General features: G+C 42.7%; 1 protein-coding gene across 7 annotated transcripts in view; it reads left to right on the top strand.

Moving 5' to 3' along the window:
- The window catches only part of DNAI3 (dynein axonemal intermediate chain 3), a 62,467-nt gene that overhangs the window by 18,067 nt on the left and 21,033 nt on the right, over positions 1-23,367 (top strand). For all 7 annotated transcript variants that reach the window (XM_047785426.1, XM_047785432.1, XM_047785429.1 and 4 more), the window contains exons 8-16: positions 3,041-3,157; positions 5,328-5,518; positions 6,522-6,646; positions 9,306-9,395; positions 10,926-11,012; positions 11,658-11,786; positions 12,955-13,028; positions 14,441-14,588; positions 15,910-15,997. In XM_047785426.1, coding sequence (XP_047641382.1) covers positions 3,041-3,157; positions 5,328-5,518; positions 6,522-6,646; positions 9,306-9,395; positions 10,926-11,012; positions 11,658-11,786; positions 12,955-13,028; positions 14,441-14,588; positions 15,910-15,997 — 1,049 coding nt within the window. The remainder of the gene's footprint in view (positions 1-3,040; positions 3,158-5,327; positions 5,519-6,521; positions 6,647-9,305; positions 9,396-10,925; positions 11,013-11,657; positions 11,787-12,954; positions 13,029-14,440; positions 14,589-15,909; positions 15,998-23,367) is intronic.

The following is a 23,367-nucleotide window of genomic DNA, read 5'->3' as shown; positions in this document are numbered from 1 at the left end:
TGTTAAAGGGCCCACAAAGCTGACTCCTTTCGATGTTTTCTCCAACTGTAGTTGATCTCTGAGTGAATGTGTTCATTCCTGTGGTGTTACCTGTCATCTCTTGGCTGATGGCTTCAACCTCAATCTCTCCCCGAACTCTATGCTCATGTGTTCATACTCATCCGCTTCCTTAAATATCTAACGTCTCAAAGTTAACATGTCCAACCACAAACTTTGGACTTTCTGTTTTCAAGCCCCAGACTCCCAAATCTTCCTCATTTCAGTGAATGGCAGTGGTCTTCTTGTAATTGCTCAGACACCAAATCTTAAATTGTATTGGGTCTGTCTTCAACATACATTCCCTGCTCTCAGCTTGGACCAAGCATCGTCACCTCTGCCTGGATTACTGGAATGCGCCCTAATGGGGCTTTCTCTATCCTCTTGCATCATGCTGCTCACACAAGAGCCCGGCTAATCCTGTTAAATGAAGCTCAGACCATGTCACTGACGCAACCCCTCCTACGGCCTCCTATCCTGAAGGAACTTACAAAGCTTCGTGTGATGGCGATTGGAGTCCTCGGCCCTCGTTTCCCACAATTCTCTGGCCCATTCGTTCCAGCCCCTTTGGTTCCCTGCAGTCCCCAACGCATCCTGAGATCTGACACGTGCTCATGCTCACAGGTCCTCTGCAGAGGCCGCTCTTCCCCGTCCTGAGGGCTTTCTCCCTCCTCCATTCAGACCTCTGCTTGCACGAGGCTTATTCCCCAACACTCCTGTGGAAAAGCAGAGCCAACCTCTTGCCTTACTTTGCCTTCACGGTTCCCTCATCGCTTGGTGTGTACTGGTCATTGTCTCTCTCCTCTCCCCTTCTCACCACGACGTACAATTTAAGTTCCACGAGACGGGAACGTTGTCTGGTTGGTTTACTGCTCTACCCCCAACTCATAGGACAGTTCCTGGCAGGTATTCATTAAACGGAGGGGGAAAAGGACGGAGGAAGGGAAGGGGAGGGGATCGAGTTAAGGAAGAACATGCAGAATGACTGATGTGAGTTCAGTGTTAAGAGAGCCATGCAACGAACAGTGGGAGAGGTTAAGACAGGAGAATCAGCCAGAGAAAAGCATCTTCAAAACATGACTTTCAGGGAGTTCCCGTCGTGGCGCAGTGGTTAACGAATCCGACTAGGAACCATGAGGTTGCGGGTTCGGCCCCTGCCCTTGCTCAGTGGGTTAACGATCCGGCGTTGCCGTGAGCTGTGGTGTAGGTTGCAGACGCGGCTCGGATCCCGAATTGCTGTGGCTCTGGCGTAGACCGGTGGCTACGGCTCTGATTCGACCCCTAGCCTGGGAACCTCCATATGCCGCGGGAGCCACCCGAGAAATAGCAAAAAGACAAAAAAACAAAAACAAAAACATGACTTTCAGATCTCTGTGAACCGAAGAGTCAGAAACCATGCCAATGCAGTGTTAAAGTCAGGGCCCAAGTGCATAGGTACCAGGGTGAGGAAGGACGTGGCTCAGAAGCCAGGAGCAGATGGCCAGACCTGCCAGAGCCAGTGAGGTGAGGAGAAGGACGAGGAGTGATCAAGCCTTGGAAGATGATCAGGACGTCAAAGATCATTAAATCTCCGAGTTCCCGTTGTGGCTCAGTGGTTAATGAATCCGACTAGTATCCATGGGGACAGGGGTTCAATCCCTGGCCTTGCTCAGTAGGTCAAGGATCCAGCATTGCCGTGAGCTGTGGTGTAGGTTGCAGACGTGGCTCAGGTCTGGTGATCTGGCGTTGCTGTGGCTGTGGTGTAGCCCAGCAGTTACAGCTCCGATTCAACCCCTAGCCTGGGAACCCCCATATGCTGAGGGTGTGGCCCTAAAAAAGACAAAAGACAAAAAAAAATCTTTAAATATCAAGAAATGAGGAAGGAGAGAGGTGACCCATGAGTGGAAGAAACAGATTTTTGAGACAAATTTCTTTTTTTTTTTTTTTATTTTCCCACTGTACAGCAAGGGAATCAAGTTATCCTTACATGTATACATTACAATTACATTTTTCCCCCACCCTTTGTTCCATTGCAACATGAGTATCTAGACAAAGTTCTCAATGCTATTCAGCAGGATCTCCTTGTAAATCTATTCTATCTAAGTTGTGTCTGATAAGCCCAAGCTCCCGATCCCTCCCACTCCCTCCCCCTCCCATCAGGCAGCCACAAGTCTTTTCTCCAAGTCCATGATTTTCTTTTCTGAGGAGATGTTCATTTGTGCTGGATATTAGATTCCAGTTATGTGATATCATATGGTATTTGTCTTTGTCTTTCTGGCTCATTTCACTCAGTATGAGATTCTCTAGTTCCATCCATGTTGCTGCACATGGTGTTATGTCATTCTTTTTTATGGCCGAGTAATATTCCATTGTGTATATATACCACATCTTCCGAATCCAATCATCTGTTGATGGACATTTGGGTTGTTTCCATGTCCTGGCTATTGTGAATAGTGCTGCAATGAACATGCGGGTGCATGTGTCTCTTTTAAGTAGAGTTTTGAGACAAATTTCTTAGTCAAGCCAGCTAGAGCATTCTGTTTTCTTGCCAGTGTACAGAAAAGTGAGTCAGCCAGGACAGACTCAGGAGGTAGGCTCAGAAAGGAAGAGCGAACTTCTGACAGCAGGAACCCTAACCACAAAACTTTAAATTTATTAGCCTCTCAGTGAATGCTGACTGTTAATGATGGACACTGTTTCCACCATGTTGATGGAGTGACAAAATGTTAATAACTAATGAGTCTGGGGAAGGAGCATATGGGAATTTTTTATACCCTTCTTACAACTTTTCTATAAATTTAAATTATCTAAATAAATTGTTTTTAAAATAAAGAGTGAAATTCATGAGTAGTTTGAATGCCAGCCAGGATCTATTGTCCAGGGTGTAGAAAAAAATTCAATATATAAAATTTAAATACAAAAAATATCCTAATATTGTTTCAGAGACAAACTTTTGACCTGTCATGGACTCTATTTAATTGTCTTTGATCTAATTTGGGGTATTCACTTTCTTTTAATATATTAGGGCATATCCCAAAAATGCTACTACACAATATTATCCAAGAGAGTTTTCAGAAGAAGAAAAAGACACACTGGGACAATCGAAGACTCTGACTGAGTTTCTTAACAACGTGTCTATAAGGTAAAAGCTGCATGTGAAGTTTAAAAATATCAATGTAAAGTGTGTATGTGCACTTACAATGGTAGGTCTTTAAAAAACAGCTCCCTGCCTGGTGTCCAGATAGGATGTATGAAGACGTTTATCGGCGGCATGACACGTTCTACAGACTCTCGGTCTGTCTTTCCCTTCTGTTGCTAAGCGACATCCTAGACCCTCAACTCGAGGGCCCACCACGCAGAGTGAGCCCGAAAGGTGTATATGCTGTTTCCCGATGGCAAGTTACCATTGACTCACCACGGTTTCCTAATGGTTTTCCCCGCGCTCGCCTTCTTGGCTTCACTGCCTCTTACAGGTTTACAAAGACGAGATGCTGTGGGTGCTGGAGACGATCGTTACAGTGACGATAGGCATTTACCAAAATTGCTTTTAAATGAGAACCTGAATTCAAGGCAGGTATGCGTTTTGGATAGGTCACCCTCATCCCTAATTCTTGTGTTGCTGCCGCTGTTACTGGCTCTGAAAGAGAACTGTCTTGAAAACGCCCCCTACCCTGATACGAGGGCCCTAAGCAGAGCCTGGGACTTTTAAGCCAAAGAAACAGTTTGGCAAGCTCTCATCAAGTGGCTATCGGAGTTCAGGTCAGTGGAACCATGACGGTTCTGCCATTTGTACCAATAGGTCAGTTTCTGTTTCTTTCCAAAATGAAAGATTTGATAGACGAGCTCATATACAGTCCAGGTTAAGTTTTTTATTTTTATTTTTAAGAAAACATTTTAAGATTGAATGTCTTGAAAACTCCAACAACTCTCAAAAGTTGTGACCTATGCTTAGAATCTGGTTCAAAAATTCACTAAAAAGACAAAAAAGAATTCACTAATGATTCAAAGAGAGCATATTAAGTATTTGCCGCTCCCTTACAGCAATGTGCTATAGTGTTCCCTATGTGGGCAATGAGAAAGAAAGGAGAAAAATCTGAGGTTTCTTTTCCTCATATCAAAATTAAGTAGTTATTAAGAACAGTAAAAATGAGATGTCTATCTGTGTACAGTGCATTTCAGGGAAATAAACGGTCTGTAGCCAGTTCTCAATTACCTGCATTGGGTATTATTTTTAGCAGCTTTTATTCTTCCCTTTCAATTGCCATGCTTGTAAGAAGAACAGCTTCAGAATTCCCTCCTTGAGATGTGGGAAGCAGGGGCCAGAATTATAAGAAGAAAGAGGAAAATAGGTACCAGAAATTTAACACTGGCCAAGAATGAGTAAGCAACCCCCATTTACATCGCAGCCGTGCCTGTTACCCAAGAACTGTTTAAGGTTTACTTAATTTTTTAAGATTAATATAAGCCTGAGTTTGTTCTGGAAGAGAGCCCTTTGATACATGAGCTCTTTTTTTCGCATAGAATTTTGTCCAGAGCACCTAAGGCAGGCATTATTTGCAACAGAAGAAAAGGATCTGAGAGGAGAGAGAGAAACTTTAAGGAGATGCTCAAATCCACTAAGAAACATTCACTTGAGGGTTTAAGAAAAATGATACCCACAGGCTTTCTCTCAGACAGCAAACCTTGCCAGCCTCCAGTTCATCAGTCTCAGGATCCAGGTGGTAGAGTTCAGGGGGACGGACTCGGGAAACCAGAGGGAAGGTGCTGTCTTTACTTCTTCCTCGTGAGTTACCTCCCCATTCAGCCTGGAACAGAAAGAAATGGTTTTGAAAATGCTAACAAATGCTTCTCTTTGAAACTGGATTTTAAACCTGGACGCTCCGGGTATGAACCTACCCTACACAGGCTTGTTCAGACCTCAATGTGCATGTGAACCAGCTGGGTGTCTTGTTAAAATGCAGGTTCTGACTCGGGAGGTCTGGGGTGTAGCTTGTGACTCCTCATTTCTAACAGTTCCGGTCATGCTGAGGCCGCTGGTCCTAGGAGATGCTTCTAGTTTAACAGATGAGTTTTCGAGAAGGGTTTTCAATTAAGTGATACTGTAATGATTAATGACAGAGGTATTAAATGGTACCCTTGTTTGACATGTTAAGAATATCTATTATGGTATTTACTGCTTGTATATAATTATCTAAATACAAGGTTTTTTCCTTATTTTAGGAAATGCGTAACTGAAAACCACTCTGCTAAAAGCCATATCATCGAATACGAAAATCTAACATCTTAATTCTTTTTTTTCTTTTACAAAATAGTGTTGAGATAGCCCTGCAACAAAATGAAATCATGAATACATTTATGGACGACTGGAAAAGCCTGGCGGAAGAAGAAGGCACATTTGGGGACAAGACTGACACCCACCTGAAAGAATACCAGTCCTTCACGGACCTGCACAACCTGGCAGAGAAGATGATCACCTGCATCTGCTGGCATCCGGTTGTCTGCGGTGAGCGGGATCGCGGCTGGGAGGCCACTCTGGGCTGACGATGACACAGTCAAACCACAGACAGGCTCACTTCCAATGAGACACCGTCCATTCCCGAGTGCAGGCACCTGCCTGCCAAGCACTTTCTGTACCTTCTCCCATCACGTGTCCTCCCAGCTACCCCATGGGACTCCCCTGGGGTCTCTACAAGCAGGGGACCAAAGTTCAACTCAGGGAAATGACTGGCTCAGGTCGCCCAGCTGTTGCAATGCTGAATCTGGATTTGCCTGGGGCCTGACGGACCACCAAGGCTAACTTCCTTCCTCTGATGCCCTGCGCCCTGATTACTGGGCAAGATAGGAGACACGCCTCCTTCCAAGCACTCAGCACCCAAGGGAGGCAGGGATGTCTGAGGGCAGAACCAGGGACAGAGCCACCCGTGCCCTCCTTCCCTCCCCGACACTGTCCTCCTCCCCCCAAAAAACACAAACAAACAAAACCCGTCTTTCTCTGACTAAATCATCAAAATGCACTGTTTATTTATACTAACAGTAATCTCAGTTTGGACCAGCCACAGTTCAAGTGCTAAATAAGTGACAAGCGGCTATTGGCAACCCTGATATTAGACAGTAGGAATCCAGGAAAACTCTTGGTCTCCCATAGAATATTTTCACACAGGTTTGATTGAAATGGAAATGAGCACTGACTATAGAGAAAAGCAAGGCCTGGAGTTCCCATCGTGGGGCAGCTGAAACGAATCTGAGGTTGTGGGTTCGATCCCTGGCCTCGCTCAGTAGGTTAAGGATTCAGAGTTGCCCTGAGCTGTGGTATAGGCCGGCAGCTGTAGGTCCGATTTGACCCCTAGCTTGGGAACGTCCATATGCCATGAGTGTGGCCCTAAAAAGCAAAAAAAAAAAAAAACAAAAAAACAAACAAAAACAAAAACAAAAAAAAGGCAAGACCTAAAACCACTTCTCTACGCCCAGTTGCTACAGACTTTAATTCCTGGCTGTGTTTCAATCAGGGCTAATAGCTGTGTCAGTGGCTGTTCGACTCTCCTTTGAAGAAAGAGTCCACTTTTCTGGTAAATTATTGCTGCAGCCATCGCTGATTCTTTTCTGGAGTTTCTCCGATCCCATCCATCCTCAGGTAATTAAGCAGAGTCATCCACGTCGTCTAAAAATTTCAAACACTTCTTTCGTGTATCTTTAGCAGTTTTAATCAACAAATGCTTTACAACCACATAATGTTGTAAACCCTTATTAGGCTTTCTTCAGTTTCGAATTTGTCATCATTCTGTTTGAGCAAAACTCAAGTTTACACTTGGTTTATTGGAAAGGTTTATTGGAACAAACCAACATGTTATTTCAAAAAATACTGTGAGAGGCATGTTCAATTGATCTTAAGGAGAAAACCTTTTATGAGCTTTATGAGATTTTAGTGTCACCTGATTTTCCTCAGTTCCCAGGATCATGGTAGGAGATGTGGCGGGTAAAGATGACAGTATGAGAGACAGTGGGGAGGGCGGGGACAGTGGCTCTAGAGAGCACACGGCCCATCTGCGGGGACAGCCCCGCTTTGGCTCTTGCCAGGTGGTCCCACTCGTCAAGTTTTGTGTGACATCTCCCAATTTTTATTAATTTTTTGCTTTTAGCCTTTTAATTTTAATTAAAAATTCAGAAACAATGTTAATCAAATAGGTTTCTAATTGATGGTTAAATACTTAGGGACATCGAGTGTCTAAATTCATAAGTTTTCCTTTACTGGTTGTGCAAACAGTGTAAACATGTATGAGCAGCTGATGGTGAGAGAAGGTCAAGCGCCGGATGAAGGTCAAGGATGAAGACAAGACTTTAAGCAGGATGCGCTTGGCTATGGCCCCCCCGACACACACTAAGGAGTTAATCCTCGACTGGGTGATGGGCTGCATTTCCTGACCCCTGGCTGGCCCCCATGAGGGTTAGCTTTCCCACCCCAGCAAAGGCCCTCAGGACACACAGTTCACCCTGGGGGCTGGGAACTCACCCTGAGACCTCTAGGGGCTGACACGCTGGGCCAGCCTGGCCCTGGTCCCCGCGGCGGTGTCAACACTGAGCACAGCAACAGCTGTAGAAGGTGGCCTCGGGCCTTGCAGAAGGTTACAGAACGGCTGTAGAAAGGGGGTCTGCAGAGCGGGTCTGAAGCTGCAGGAAACAGACGCCAGGATGCACACCTTTGGGCTCTGAGCAGCTGCTCCCCCTTGCAAGTCATCCGCTTGGTTCAACCCTGGATACTTGGGGTTTGTTGTCCTGCAGGTGACTGAGCCCCTAGGGGCGGGTATTGCAGGTGAAGCCAGGGCAGTGCTGCCCCTCCCTCAGCATCCACTTGCGCAGCCCGGACAGAAGCGCAGCATCGCTGCGGATGGCCAGGCGCTCCAGGCAGCTCCAGCGGCCGCCCGCCAACATCTCCCAATTTTAAAACCAAACCAAAACGCACAGCAGCCCAATTAAATAAGGCTGCATGCTGGGTTTGCCTCCGTGTTCTGTTTCCGGTGTGTGCTCCAGATGACTTCTGCTTAGGGGAGGGTGCTTTGCAATGTTAGATTACCTTTTTTCAACGTACTTGAATATAACGATATTTTGCTTCTATAAGGCATTCTATAACTAGGGCTTTCCCTAATAAACTCTAGCTTCGCCTTAGTCCTTCTTCCCTAATCCATCGGAATGAAGGTAGTTTTACTGTTAGAGAGTCTAGGTGCTTTAATTATTACAGATACAGAGATCAAAATGGCAGCTCAATCGTCCTTCCTCGTCAGCTACTTACCACAAGAAAGGTGGCCTTTCTCTGGCTGTGGTTTTCCTACCTCCTCTGCAGTGTGGAAGGCTCCCCACTGCTGGCCACAGGAGCATGGCCCAACTTCCAGACAAATAGGAAGCAGGAAGAAAAACTTGCCTTTCCTCTGTTCTGAAGAACAGCTTTTAAAAGACTTGCAAATAATTTGCTAAAGAAATAATGCAAATGATTAATTTTGTCTTTGTTCTAATCAAAACTATAGGAAAGTATTAAAGGTTGTATTTTCAAAAACAGAGGTTTCTCCATAAAGCACCAAATAAACCAAGATAATCCGCCGCAATTCCAATTCGAACTCTTTAGCTCATTGGTGGAAAACCCACGGCCTCTGGAGCCTGTGTTTTTGGCCGTTATCTTTATGGAAGAGCAGTCACCATGCAACCATGCAAGTGTGTAGCACGGTGCCAGCACAGCAGGGCAGGTGTTAGCTGTGGTTACTACACCTATTTGCTCACAAATAAGTGTGTTCCTTTCAGGGCTTCCCCCCGCCCTCCAGGCACTTGATTTTGTTTACCTCTGGGTTCTGTGTTGTTTTAAAATTTGAAATATCACTGGCAGTGTTGCCAGTGATAATATTGTTCAACATATTTTAATTTTGAGCGCTCTCTCTGTGCCAGGCCCTGTATACAGCCGGGAATAGATAATACAACATCCTGGCCTCCCAGACATAGAGCTTGCTGTCTACTTACCGGAAACACTCTCATAGTTTTATTTATAACACATGATGATACGCTCCAACAATGACCAGTGGAGGGTAGGGGTGGGGAGATGGGCCTCGAGGACCTACCTGCTCTGGGTCAATATCCAGGATAAAACTCGGTGACAGCAGCTTCCAATCCAGAGGTAGAATTCTAGGAATGGACTCCAGGTGCATGGTTCTTATAGGTTTGACTTTTGACTGTCTTCATATTATTTTCTGCCCATGAGCCTAATAGTTTCTCTCACGGTCTCTTGAACTTGGTGGGGGGTTTCCCCTTAGCTAATGCTGGAGAGCCCGGATGACATCTTCTGCTTCAAGTTCTGTCCGAGTGACCCTAATATCATTGCTGGAGGCTGCATGAATGGGCAGGTACACGTGAGCTTTTTCAACTCTTTATTAGACGATATTCTGTAACAATATTGGTCGGTAGTTTTTTGAACATAAGCGTTCAGTTCAGCAGGGGAAACACATGTCAGCATGTCTGCCATTGTATCTGGGCTCGCGAGGTCCGCCGGAAACCCCACTGTGATAACGGGGACAAAACCTGGTGTCGCTGGGTTAGAACCACATATTACAAGCCCGCACAGAAGAACAAACCCAAAAGCATGAATGCCTCTTGGTCAAGAGGCCTCTTCTGAAATTTCCCCAGGGGTACAGGAGTCAGGGAATGATCCAGACTTTAAACAGAATTCTCTGGAAAACCGCCTATATCACCGAATTTATGTTTGTATACTTCGATGTCCCGCTTGCTCTTTTTCTTTTTCTCCTTAAGCTGTCTAATTTATATGAAGTTTAGATTCTATCTTCCAATTGCCTGTCTCTCCAAAAAAGCAAAATAGAGATCTTACAGCTATTCTATGACCGAAGGTTAAGTCCACTGTGACAGCCGTTGAGTCTGACCATTGCAGGGGCGCCTTATCTTCTGTGTGTGACTGGGAGGCGCCCCTGTGGTGGACCGGGAACTTCTGCATCATCCATCCACTCAGCCAGAACAAAACATCTAAGAAACCCAATTTTGTTCCTTTTTGGCCGCACCTGAGACAAATGGAAGTTCCCGGGGCCAGGGATCGAATTGGAGCCATGGCTGAGACATGGTCACATCCCGAACCCACTGCGCCCTCAATGGGAACGCCTAGGAAAGTCAATTTTTTCTTTGGTTTTGTTCAGGAGTAACTGGCGATCATAAGGATGACCTGGAGCTCCTCCTCCAAAAGCCTGCAAACCCTGAAATGCCCTTTTTACCTACTGCAAAGTTTGTTTTAGAATACTTTATAAAAGTGAATGATGAAAATCAAGTCATTCATAGTGCTATCATCCGGACGTTCTGTTAAGGTCTTAGTGTGCTGAAATGACTTTTAATCATTGAAAAGCATTCTGATTTAGTGTCACATGGGATACTTTATTCTGATTTTTCAAAAATGACCATCCATGCATATGCAAATTCAAAATTGGCCGTAATATTCATTTGAATAGAAATCATCGCTTCCTAGCCTTTTGGACAATTTCGGGTGTTTGCACGTAATTCTGGAGAACAGACTGCTTTCTCCTGGGTCTAAGACAGCTGTCCCCAGAAAAAGCACATTCCCCCGAACAGAGGAAGAACTCTTCCTGGAGCAGAGAGAATTGCATGATGTCTGCACTGGCTTTTAAAAGAAACGGCTAGAATTTACTTACACAAGCACAACACCCAAAGTGCTTAAACTCTTTTATGAAGAAGAAAACATTTCTTATACTCACTTTAAAAGCTGCCGTCTTATACACGGGCTAAATTTGATTATCCTCCCAAGGCGATTGATTTATCAGAGTGCATACAATTCCAATAGGGTTTTTTTTTAATGTTCAATATCCAATTCGCTACTTCCTGAAAATAGATTGCAATGACATTTATTTCTGTTCCAGATTGTCATGTGGGATATTACCGCACATGCAGATCGAATAGAAAACATCAAGGCAGGTGGTAACAGAAGTAAGAAAGTCACACTCAAGGTTAGCTTTTCCTCACTTCTCACTTGCAAGTTTTTTCCATTCAGGAGTTTATCAAAAAAGTACATAACAGGGTTGGAGTTCCGGTCACGATTCAGAGGAAACAAATCTGACTAGCATCCGAGAGAACGCAGGTTCGATCCTTGGCCTCACTCAGTGGGTTAAGGATCTGGCGTTGCGGTGAGCTATGGCGTAGGTTGCAGACTCCACTTGGATCCTGGTTGCTGTGCCTGTGGCATAGGTCGGCAGCTATAGTTCCAATTCCACCCTTAGCCTGGGAACCTCCATATATCACGGGTGTAGCTCCAATAAGACAAAAAAAAAGGCACATGACAGGGTTGCCGAGATAAACAAAGACTCAGTTCTAAGCCTTCACATCCTCCTTCAAAAATGGGATCTCACTGGTTCCTTAGAGAATGTGTCAATCATTGTTGTTAAAAGTTCATAGACAAAATCTTAGGCCAAATTGAAGGGGAGAGAGGTTAATCTTATTACTGGACTCTGGGATACATAGAAACCCTAATTTAGGTTTTTCCTTGAGCTGGTACTTCTCTAAGTCATTGATTTTAGTTGGAATGATAAGTCAAGTATGAGTTCACTCATCAGCTCTCCGAATTTAGCCCATAACTTTCTTTTCCCATTTTACAGCCTATGTTTCTCCTTGAACCAGACAGCAACAAAGAGGCGATGTATATCAGGCAGTGTGCAGTCTCCTCGATAGAAAACGGCCATAGGAAAGTAATTACAGATATTCACTGGCTGCCTGACACATTTGAGGTGAGTCTTGGTGCCTTCATACTTTTCTCCAGCTGGCTTGTAAGTTTTCAGAAGATTTTAATTGAAGAAATTGTCTCAAGTCAACAGTTCATTTGCATTTAAGTTGTGATATAACCAGGAACTAGACATCACACAGTTGTGTCACTGGTTGCCCGGCCAATATCTGACGTGGCGATGAGAAGAAGACCAGTGTTTCAACTTTGATGCTTTATAAACCACTAAAAAGTGTAGGTAGTGTTAACACTGGTAGAATGGTGGAGAGGAGAGGGTTGTAGAAACAGAGTGCAGATATTTTACACTCTTAGCCTTCATGGGTGTAACATCTGTGATTTCAGCTACTCAGAGCAGGCGACCCTGAAGATCTGTGACAGTAGAAACGTGTCACTTTGCAGGCAGTCTTGAATTGTGTGCATCGTGAAAACTACCTGTGCAGTGAGTAAGTCAGCTGACTGCCCAGCATCTGCGCTGCAGGTCGGCTTTGTGGTTCTGTTCTTGACCCACAAAGGTTGTGATTTTGAAAACCAGTAAGCTTCCCAGATATTTCCACCAAGGAGCTAAGAGTCTCCTATGTATTGAAACATTGAAAGGTGAGGATATCAAAAACTATTGTGAAAATTTAGAGTAATGAAAGGGGACTAGCCCTTCCAGGTATTCATATGGTTATGCAAAACCAGTTACTCTTCAGAGTTGTAATGGACCAAGATAAACAGCTCAAACAGAGTGTCCGCAAAAGTTTAACGTGTGATAATGCAACACAAGGAAAGAGTTGATATAAAACTCATTTCAGTTCACACCATATGCACAAATTAATCCAGGTGATTATAATTTAAATAAAAATAACAAATCACAGGACAAATACAGCAACTCAGAATAGAATATCATATTTCTGGATCTGATAGTTTTCTAAGGTAATGTTGAAAGATATTCAAAACATATACCTGTAAATTTCTAAATTAAAAATAAACAGCAAATATAAAAAAAGGAAGAAAAATATCTGCCCCAAATATAGTAAATACAGGTTTTCCAGTAAATAAGGACTGGGAACTTCCATATGCCACAGGTGCAGCCTTAAAACAAACAAACAAACAAAAAAAAAACAAAAACAAAAACAAAAAGTAATTACTGTTCTAGATACACAGAACTTACTTCTAGCATTTTTTAAAAATAGATTAACAGATTGGGTTCCGTCTTTGAAAATCGGAGTGGAATATCCTGTCAACTTGTCACTTGCTCGGCAGACTGGTATGTCTTATTTTAATCATTATCTAGTGTTTTTATACAATGTGTTCTTTTTTTAGATGCTTCTGAAGTCATTGTCCTCTCCTGTTCCTTAAGTAGGCTTTATTGTGGAAATTAAACCTAGTATAACCAAAGGACAGATAGTAGATTGTTGCTGGATAAAAAAACAATCTTTTTATAGGTACAGATGTGCTGCAAAAAGAATTAACTCAGTTTCGTTAGTAATGTCGCATAGCATGTCAGTAGTTATTCTGCTTCTTCACATTCACGTGCCTTTGAAACGCGGCCTCTGTTCGCCCAGTACCAAATAGAAACAGAGTTTCGGGGGAAGTAGAAAAGAACGGCTCTATTGCTTTGCCAGGCAAAGGGGCCACAGCAGGTTAGTGCCCTCAAAACTGTGTGTCCTGCCCTGGAGAGGGTAGTGGGGAGTCCTGTTTGAGTTACCATCAATTTATCCAAAGACTCTAACTTACACATCCAAATTCTTTAGTCATGTTTTACATTTATTAATCGGGTTACTCATAACCTCAGGGACTGAAATATGGAGCTAATATGGTATATTCTTTGCTGTTCTTATTATGTTTTCACTTAATTATGACAAAGACATTATAAACCTAGCAGTTCTATTCCTATATATGTGTGTGTCCAAGAGAAAGGAAAACCTATATCCACCTGTTCAAAGCAGCATTGTTCCTAATAATAGCCACAAAGCAGAAATAACCCAAATTTACGTCCTCGTCGCTCAGCCCGTCACATGAAGAATGGGTAAAGAAAGTGCCCTATATTCCATTCAATGGACTGTTATGTGGCAGTGAAAGAATGAGGTACTGCTGTAGCTTATCATAGAAATGAACTTTGAAAACAAGCTAAAGGAAAGAAGCCAGTCGTGAAAGACCACTTAGTATATGAGTCCATTTATTTGAAATGTCCAGGACAGACAAATCTATCGAGACAGGAGGCAGAGTTGAGGTTGCCCAGGGCTGACAGGAGAGACTGAGGGGAGTGAGTCTCCACGGGGGAGAAAAATCTTCGAGGATTGAGTGTGGTGATGGCTTGCACAGCTCAGTGAATATTAAAAACCACTGAACTGTGTACTTTAAGTGGGTGAATTTTGTGGTGTGTGAGTTATACTGCAGTAAAGCTGTTAGGTTTTAAAAACATGTCGATCTCCAAACTCAATTCTCATGTATAATAATATTAGCCTCCATACTAGTGAAGCTTTTAAACACCCCTATAAACTGTATAATTCCCTAAAATGTAAAATGTGAAACAGTCCTGTTTCATTTTTAAAAAGTCCTAGTTTCAGAGAAATTAGATATAGCCACAATCACGTGGCTAAGGTGTAGTGGCAAGAATGGTAGTCCCAACTTCTTCTTTGTACTTAATAAAAAAACAAACTGTAAACTTTTTTTAAGCACAATATGCTTTTGGGATATCAGACCGCAGAAAGCTTTAAGCTCCCAACCACCAGCAGAGAAAAAGAAAGAAGAAAGTATTGAAATTCCCTTTGACCTGCCATCCACTTTTCTGCATCTAGATCTCTCCTGGAAGCCTCTCTCTAAGGCAAGTGCCATGGGTTTTAGTCCATTTTATCCACTTATATACACGATGTAGTTTATATGCATAGATATACACACACACACACAAACACACACACACACACAGCAGAGCAGGCCAAATTAACACACGACATTACAGTCCATGTGTTCCTTCAACCAATAAATTATCTCATTGAGAGTTACTATAATACTTGCCGAGGTCAAGCCACAAATCGCAATTATTGGAAAGTCAAGATAGGTATTTGTTCAGGTACAAGCAGGCTACAACTTGTCAGGATTTGTGTAATAATTATTCGATTGCATAGCAGTTGCTTCAAACTGGTAGGATCTCCTGGAAAAGTTAATTTTACTGCTATTGTGGCCAAAATTCTGAGTTTTGCATATCAGTAGTAGAACTGTATTGTAACACCTACACGCACATAAAACTGAAAGTAATTGAAGGAGGAACTATTTGTAGTTATTGTCAATGGCAGAGCATGAAGAGACATTTTAATTTAAGAAAGATAACGGCTGTGGGTGGGATGTATGTGAAAAAGCAGGCATGAACTTCTGACACTGATGGCTCTCAGTCTTCAGAAGGTCTAATTCTAATTCTAAACTTAGTATTTTTCTTTTCCTTTGATGTACAAGTATTACTAGAATGACATTATCATGTATTCGCTCCCAGGGAAAAAGGGGGCACGTAGGGGTGAGAATAATTCTGAAATAACTGGGATTAGAAGTTAGAAAGAGAGGACTAGAACGTTTCTGGAGTAAGATTTACTGAGCTGTGGATGGTTTAAAAAGCAGCAAGCCAACAAAACTTCACCTGCGAATAACCGCATGGCATGTGGACCGACATCCTGACGGAGAAGAGGAGGAGGGAGCCGTGAGGGGGACGTGGCAGGTGTGCCGGTTTCCCACCCCCATGTCCGGAGCTCAGGGGCGCCCCGCCCCGCAGCGGACCCGGCAGGCAGTCCTGGGGGCGCCTTTGACGAAAAGGTTTCAGGAACATGGGAAGACGCCATCATTTTATGTTATTACCAACAATGATGTATCATGGAATAGAAAACAACATTTTCAGAAATTAAACAACACATGAGACTTCGGGATTTAGAAATGAGCCCTCCCAGACAGGCTCCCCTCAGTAGCCAGGTTTTAGAAACTGTGGGTTAGGTGCTTTCTGCGAGGGGGGAAAGCAACCACAGTCTGCAGGAGAATGGAGAGGGGAACAGGAGCAGGAAGCAGGACCCAGAGGTCTGGGGGCAGAAGGGAAAAGCAAGAGGGAGTCACCTATGATGAGGGGGGATGTGTGAAAATAATCTTTCTTGTATGTTTCCCCAAAGATAAGGCTGTCTAAAGGTGAAACAACTTTAGACCACTGCCCAACCAAGTTAAGCCTGGGGGAGGACAATCTCCTTTACAAAGCACAAGGTAACTGCCTTTGCTTATTAAAAATGCATTTACGGAGTTTGCTGGTGGCTCAGTGGGTTAAGGATTTGGCATCGACGCCGCTGTGCTGGTTTGATTCCTGGCTCAATAACTTCCCCATGCTCTGAGGGCAGTCCAAAAAAAGGCATTTAATAAAGTTTGAGTTTAGTGGGTCCTTATGTCTAAGGTGAGTACTTTCTGGGATAGTCTAATTTGTAAATAATAATAATAATATGGAAAAGCGATTCCTCTGATACAGAATTTTATAGTGACTGTAGAGCTGTAGCCAGCATATCAAAACTGCCTTTACACAAAAAGATTGGACAGAATTCAGTTCAGTGTCACAGGCAGTTATTGAGCATATTCGTGTATTTTTGAAAACTCGTTACACTAAACCAATTGAACGAGGCTCACTTAATGAATATGCCTTGTGCTCAAAGACTAATTCTACAGAATGGGATGCATCTCAGGTCTAGCAAAATAAGTGATGACGTGCTCACAGTCAAATTATCATTCTTAGAATAAAACGGAAGAATTAATATTTATACAGCACCATGATAAAACTGAGTAAAGAAAGAATAATTGACTTATAAATAGATCTTAAGCCACATGCCCTTGGGCAGGAGCCGAAAGCTGTGGGTGTAAGCTGCCAAGACTGTTAAAACAAAGGTGTGGGTCACTAGCCCACCTGGCGGGCAATGCACAGTGGAAACGTACAAGGGACAGGAGCAACTGAAGTATTTTCTGAGTCTTTGCCATATCGAAAGGATCTACATTTATAAATTGTTCAATGTGCAGTTAAATAATAGGACATTAAGAAAAACATATTATATAACTAATACCCAGCTTGGGCAAAATTCAGTTTGAAGCTGTGTGGTTCATAGATGTAACCCAAGACCTCATGCTAAAAAAAAAAAAAAAGGAATCATTAAACCTTTACAGACATTTTCAAAGCAGTATTAAAACATTTCATGTGTTTTATTTACTCGGGCCTCCTTCATCCCAGAAAGTTAGGAGAATTCCCTTCTCCTACTTCTTCACTTCATATTCAATTATTGGCTACACATTTGGAATTCCAGCCATGGGTTGCAACTAAAAAATGGACATTTTAGAATGATTAAATTAGCATGAATCACACCAACTGCTTGTGAGGATGTGGAAAATCGGGAACTCTCAGACCCTTCTGGGGGAATACAAAGTGGTACAGACACTTTGGAAAACCCCTGGCAGTTTCTTTAGACGCTAACCATACACCTGCCATATGGTCATTTAACTGTTCTAAAATGTGTGTACTGATATCCTATTTGCATTTAGCTGGTGGCTAGAGATGCTGGGCACATTTTCATGTTTGTTTGCCGCTTGTCTATCTTCCTTGGTGAGTTGTCCAAATCTTCTGTCCATTTTTCAGTTGCATTATTTTCTCATAATTGAGTCTTGAGCGTTCTTAACATAATCTGTGTACTAGTCCTTTATTAAACATGATTTGCAAATATTTTCTCCCATATGTGATGTACACCTTATTAAATTGTTATTCTCTTAACATGTCCTTTAAAAAGCAGAAGTTTTTAATTTTAGGACAGCTCAGTATATCAATTTGTTCTTTGGCGAATCATAATTTTGGTGTCGAATTTAAGAAATCTTTGCCTAATCCGAGATTAGGTTATTTTTTTCTAAGGGTTTTATAGTTTTATAATTAAGTCTATATTTTTTAAGTTGATATGCACAAGTTCTGGATCAGGGTTCCTCTGTGTCTGGTGTGGCAACACCATTTGTTTAAAACACTATTCTTCCTCCATTGGATAGCTTTTGCACCTTTGTCAAAAATCATTTTTCCGTATGTGTGTGAGTCTGTTTCTGAACTCTGTGCTCTGCTCCATTGACTGATGTGTCTATTTCCACACCACACCACCTGTCTTGATTACTATTACTTTATAATTAGTCTTGAAATTAGTACTAATCATTCAACTTTTTTCTTTTTCAAAATAGTTTTTGACCATTCTAGGTTTTTTGCTTTTTCGTGTGAATTTTATAATGAGTTTATTCTATATAGAAGCCTGCTGTGACTTTGGTTAGAATCATGTTGAATCTGTAAATCAATATTATAAGAATCAGCATCTTCAATATTGAATCTTTGAGCTCATAAGGATGATATATCTTCCCATTTATTTTCTTTGTCAATTTCTCAGTGATGTTTGGTATTTTTCAGTGTCAAGTCTTTCACCTCATTTAACTGATTTCTCTCTAAGTCTGTCATATTTTTAGGTGCTCTTGTAAATGGTACTTTAAAACTTTTAATTTTTGATTGCTCTGGCCAGAACCTCCAGAATCACAAAACAAAGCAGTGAGAGGAGACATCCTTCATTTTTTCCACTTCATATGAAGAAAACACTCAGTCTGTCACCCTTAAGTGTTATGTTAGCTGTAGGGTTTTTGTAGAACCCTTTATCAGCTTGAAGAATGTCCCTTTTATATGTAAATTCATGTTAGGTTTTTGTCAAAAGCTTTTTCTGCATATTTTGAGATGATCGTATATTTTTCTTTTTAAGCTTAATAACATGGTGAATTATTTTAGTTATTGAATGTTAAACTAGCCTTGTGTTCTGGAATAATAAATCCCACTTGGTTGTGATATGATCCTTTTACTATAATGTTGGATTCAATTTCCTAAAATTTTGTTAAGAATTTTTGCAGCTATGTTTATGAGTATTAGTATTAGTCAGTTTTTCTTTTTTTTTTTTTTGTCTTTTTGCTATTTCTTTGGGCTGCTCCCACGGCATATGGAGGTTCCCAGGCTAGGGGTCGAATTGGAGCTGTAGCCCCTGGCCTATGCCAGAGCCACAGCAACACGGGATCCGAGCCATGTCTGCAACCTACACCACAGCTCACGGCAACACCGGATCATTAACCCACTGAGAAAGGGCAGGGACCGAACCCGCAACCTCATGGTTCCTAGTCAGATTTGTTAACCACTGCGCCACAACGGGAACTCCCCAGTTTTTCTTTCTTATGATGTCTTTGGTTTTGGTATTTCTGGCCTCATATAGAATGAATTGTATTTACTTTCTTAATATTTTAGTATTGTTTTTTTCCCACTTTCTGGAAGATTTTATCTAGAATGGGCATTATTTCTTAATTAAATGTTTGGTAGAAGGGAGTTCCTCTAGTGGCTCAGCAATTAACAAACCTGACTAGTATCCATGAGGACTCAGGTTGGATCCCTGGCCTTGCTCAGTGGGTTAAGGATCCAGCATTGCCCTGAGCTGTGGTGTAGGTCCCAGACGTGGCTCAGATCCTGTGTTGCTGTGGCTGTGGTGTAGGCCAGTGGCTACAGCTCTGATTGGACCCCTATCGTGGGAACCTCCATATGCCACAGGTGCAGCCCTAAAAAGACAAAAAAAATATGTTTGGTAGAATTCACCGATTAAGCCACCTGGGCCTGGAGTTTTCTGTCTCTCTGTATTATTTTCCTGTTTTCTATTTCATTGATTTCTGCTCTCATCTTTATTTTTTCCTTTCTTCTATTTACTTTGGATTCACTTTGCTCTTCTTTTCCCAGCTTTTTTAAGCTGACAGCTGAGTCACTGACTGGAAGGCTTCCTCTCTTCTAGTAAGGGTATCTGGTGAGGTAGTCTTCCCCCTAAGGATAGCGGTGGCAGCGTGTCACCCTTCTGCAATATCGTGTTGTCGTTTTTATTCAGTTCATGCGTTTTCTTATTTTGCCCAAAATTTATTTAGAAGTATGTTTTTTAGTTTATAAATTGTCGGAGACTTTCCAGAGATCTTTCAATTAGATACATCAAATTTAATCCCGCTGTAATCGGGGAGCACACTTCATATGACTTTCATGACCATACATGGTCTACCTCGAGAAATGTCCCAAGTTCATTTTTAAAGAATGTGTATCTTCTGTGATTGGATAGAATGGTCCATAAATGTCTAGCAGATCAGTTTGGCTGAGAGTAATTTTACAGTTTTCTATATTGTTCCAGATTTTCCATCTCTTTGTTCTACCAGTTGCTGAGAGAGTGGCATTGAAATCTCTGGCTGTGACTGTGGCTTTGCAGTTCTGTCATTTTCGCTTCATGTGTTTTGAGGAATTGGTAATACCCTTTACTTTGAAATCTACTTTCTCTAACATTACTTTAGCCATCCAGCTTTCCTTTGGTTAACAACATTAGCGTGGTAATAAGCACCTTTTAAAATCCTTTTACTTTTAACCTATTTCTGTCACATTCGATGTGCATTTCTTATGGGTCTTACTTTTTCTCATCCAATTCGATCACCTCTTTTAACTGGAACACTTAGAACTTTTGCCTTTAACACGATTATCGATGTGGTTAGGTTTGCGGCTGTCATTTTTTCTCCCATCTCTTAGGGATCAGTGTTCTTTGTGATCTTATGTCCAATGCCTTGAAAACTATTATTATTTCATATATTTTGCCTATTTTTTTTGGTTGTTTAAAGTGAGAAAGCTTAAGCCCAGTCCCAATTGCTCCTTCTTGGCCCAAAGCAGAGGTCTCTCTAAAGCCTGCTTTTTGAAACATTAATTAGGAGATATGACTACTACTTTTTCTGAAAAACAAATGAATCTAAACTTTAATGTTCTTCAAGTGAGTGCAATTTCTGTTGACCCTTCATTTCCTTGCAATTAGACTCCTAGCCCAACTCTTTCTGAAGACTGAATATGTTATCATTTCAGGAGACAGAGGCCCTTTTTTCCCTTAAAGAACATTATATTTCATTTTAGTGTAGGCACAGCTTACACGAGGGAATAGGCACATAAAGCTCATGCGGTCAGAAGCATTATTTATTTCCATGCTGTTGTCTCCTTATCTGTGTCTATTTAAAATGTTTATTAAATTCCTGCAAAGTGCCAGGATAAATCTGTGCACAGACACGTCCCTGCTTTCATGGAACTTACATTCTGGTGGGATAAACACTAAAATAAGTAGCAAACATACGTATCTGTATCCATTTAAGGAAGGGCCTGTATAAAACGACACTGGAAGTGTGCCCAATTGTGCTCAGACACGAATGCTCTCCATCAAATGAATGTTCTCTTTCCAGACAAAGTCATGTTTGTGGATGTGGAGAAAGGCATACTTGCCCAAATCAGTTCAGATCAGGCACAGACACAAGTTTTTAGATTCTCATTTGAGACAGTAGTTGGCCATGTCCCCTCATGTGGGTTCAGAAGTTGATGTGCTGACAATACCCCAAGTTGGGGAAAGACTTACCTTTCACTTGGTGAGCCTATGTGTCGGGTTAACACGTGCCTTTTTACCTCTAAAGGCATTACTGTGGCCGTGTCCTGCTTCCTGGGTGACTGGCCCGTTTGGGGAGTTTATTTGAGGTCTAACTATATCTGGGGTCTCTGTCGCACACAGTGCCGGCTATCCACCTACTCGCGTCGGATCTGGACCTGCGGATTAGAATACACCTGTGTGTGCTTCTTGCTCATGTTTAGCTCGTTGTTATGATGGGTTCTCCGAATCCTGCGGCGCCATCCTTCTCGCGCGTGCGCTCCTGCGGTCTCCGTGCTTGGCACTGTGCTGCCATCTAGTGGCCACAGACCACTCCCTTTGCCCTGCCGTGTTGCATCCACAAAAGCCGGGGCCCTTCAAAGAAGTCACTTTAAGAAGTGCTGTGCTTATTCTGAGCTCTAAATGGCTCTGGAATTCCTCTTTGGGAATTGCCTTCACAGCCTCCGTTATACTCGTCTCAGCAACGTGTCACAGGACTTTAGGGTGTGGATTCTGGCGTCGGGTTTAAATCCCAAAGCTACGATTTGTTACTTCCAGCAGATCACATTGCTTTACCTCCCTGTGCCTTTTCCTCCCCAGCCCTCACCTGTTTGAAAAGAGGTGAGGATGAGGGGAGTAAATGATACAGGTAACTACCTCTTAGACTGAGTGACCATCCCATGAGCTAATACCTGTGAAGCTCTAAGAACACACAGTAAGCGTTAGCTACTCTGTGTGAGACCTCAGGCAAGCCGCCTAAGCTCTCCGAGCCTCGTTCACTCCCCTCGCAGGAGGATTAATGCTCTGGCACCTCAGGAGTTACTGTGAGAACTGAGTGACATGATCTCGTGCACACAGCTTAGTGCCTGGCACTAAGCAATCAGCAAATGACAGCTGCTATTGTTGTTACCATCCCTGCTGATCGAAAAGCCATGACCTGTGAGGACGAGGCTGAATTAAATAAGTATGCGAGGTGCCCCGTTCAGGTCTGAGTAAGTGCTGCTGCCAATGGCGTTTTTCTCTGGCCTCATCCTCTCCCGCCACTGCATTAAACATCAACTAAACCCTCTTCTTGGAGCCCCCACCTTGGCTTCTGTGACTTTCTTGAACCTTCTTCAGTCTCTCTCCTCTGCCCTCTTCCCTGGCTCCATGTCACCTCACCGCCCTCTCATCGAGAATGTCCCTCGGCGCACACTCTCCCGCTGGTGACACAGTGGACGTGCAGACCTCTGTTGAGAATCCTGAAATCTCGCCTCCCACCATCCCTTGCGACTGAAGCCGGCCTCGTCCCCACCGTCAGTGTGTCTGGAGCAGCAGGCTGGTAACTGGAGTCCCCCAGTCTCTCCTCAGGCCCACATGTCCGGTCTCCTACGCAGGCTAATTAAGTCTTGGTTTACGATGCAGCTCACATTTGTCTTTCCCTTTGCATTATCAGTGGAGACCCTTGGACCAGGCTCTTGGCTCCCCTTGTTAGACCAGAGGGATCTACCTTGCACCCCTTCAGGAAACATTTTTAAGCACATATTCACAATGAACGTGTATTTCAAATTAAATACCTTTTACCCTACTAATATATTTATGTACATTATTTGGAAAAGAGAAAAACAGACACAAAAATGAGAGCAAAGATTTGAAATAAATATTTTAATGATGTTAATTTTATGTATTCCATGGATAGGAAATGGCTTTTTGCTCTTGCTGAATGTATTGTGGATACTGTCAGTAAGAGCAGTGTGCTGGAATGTGCCTGGTTAGCTCTTGAAGTGTTGACGACACCTTGCAGCTCCGCTCTGTAAAGCTTCCAGCCTTGACTGGCTTTGGTTCCTGTTTTCCTGTCTTGCGCAGTATGAAAAGGACTGCTCAAAACACGTAGGTCCCAAACAGAGGAAGTGTCGGTTGACCGTGCCTCCTAAATCGTGATGATTGTCTTTTACTTTTGTGTGGAATTGCGGTAAAGTCTTTTTGAAATGCTCCTCTTTTCAGTACAGCTGATGTCTTCTTCCCCAGTGTTAGCTTTCATTTGGAAGTTCGCTGGTTGGTTTTCCCATGATGGAGGCAACCCACAGTGTGTCTTGTGCAGGTGTGGATTCTTCACAGTCTTTCCCAGAAGTTTAATATAACATTTAGCAA

Source organism: Phacochoerus africanus, chromosome 6 (assembly GCF_016906955.1).
Source record: "Phacochoerus africanus isolate WHEZ1 chromosome 6, ROS_Pafr_v1, whole genome shotgun sequence".
NCBI lineage: Eukaryota > Metazoa > Chordata > Mammalia > Artiodactyla > Suidae > Phacochoerus > Phacochoerus africanus.
The sequence above is the reverse complement of the archived record's forward strand: the minus strand, read 5'-3'. Positions and strand labels throughout refer to the sequence as shown.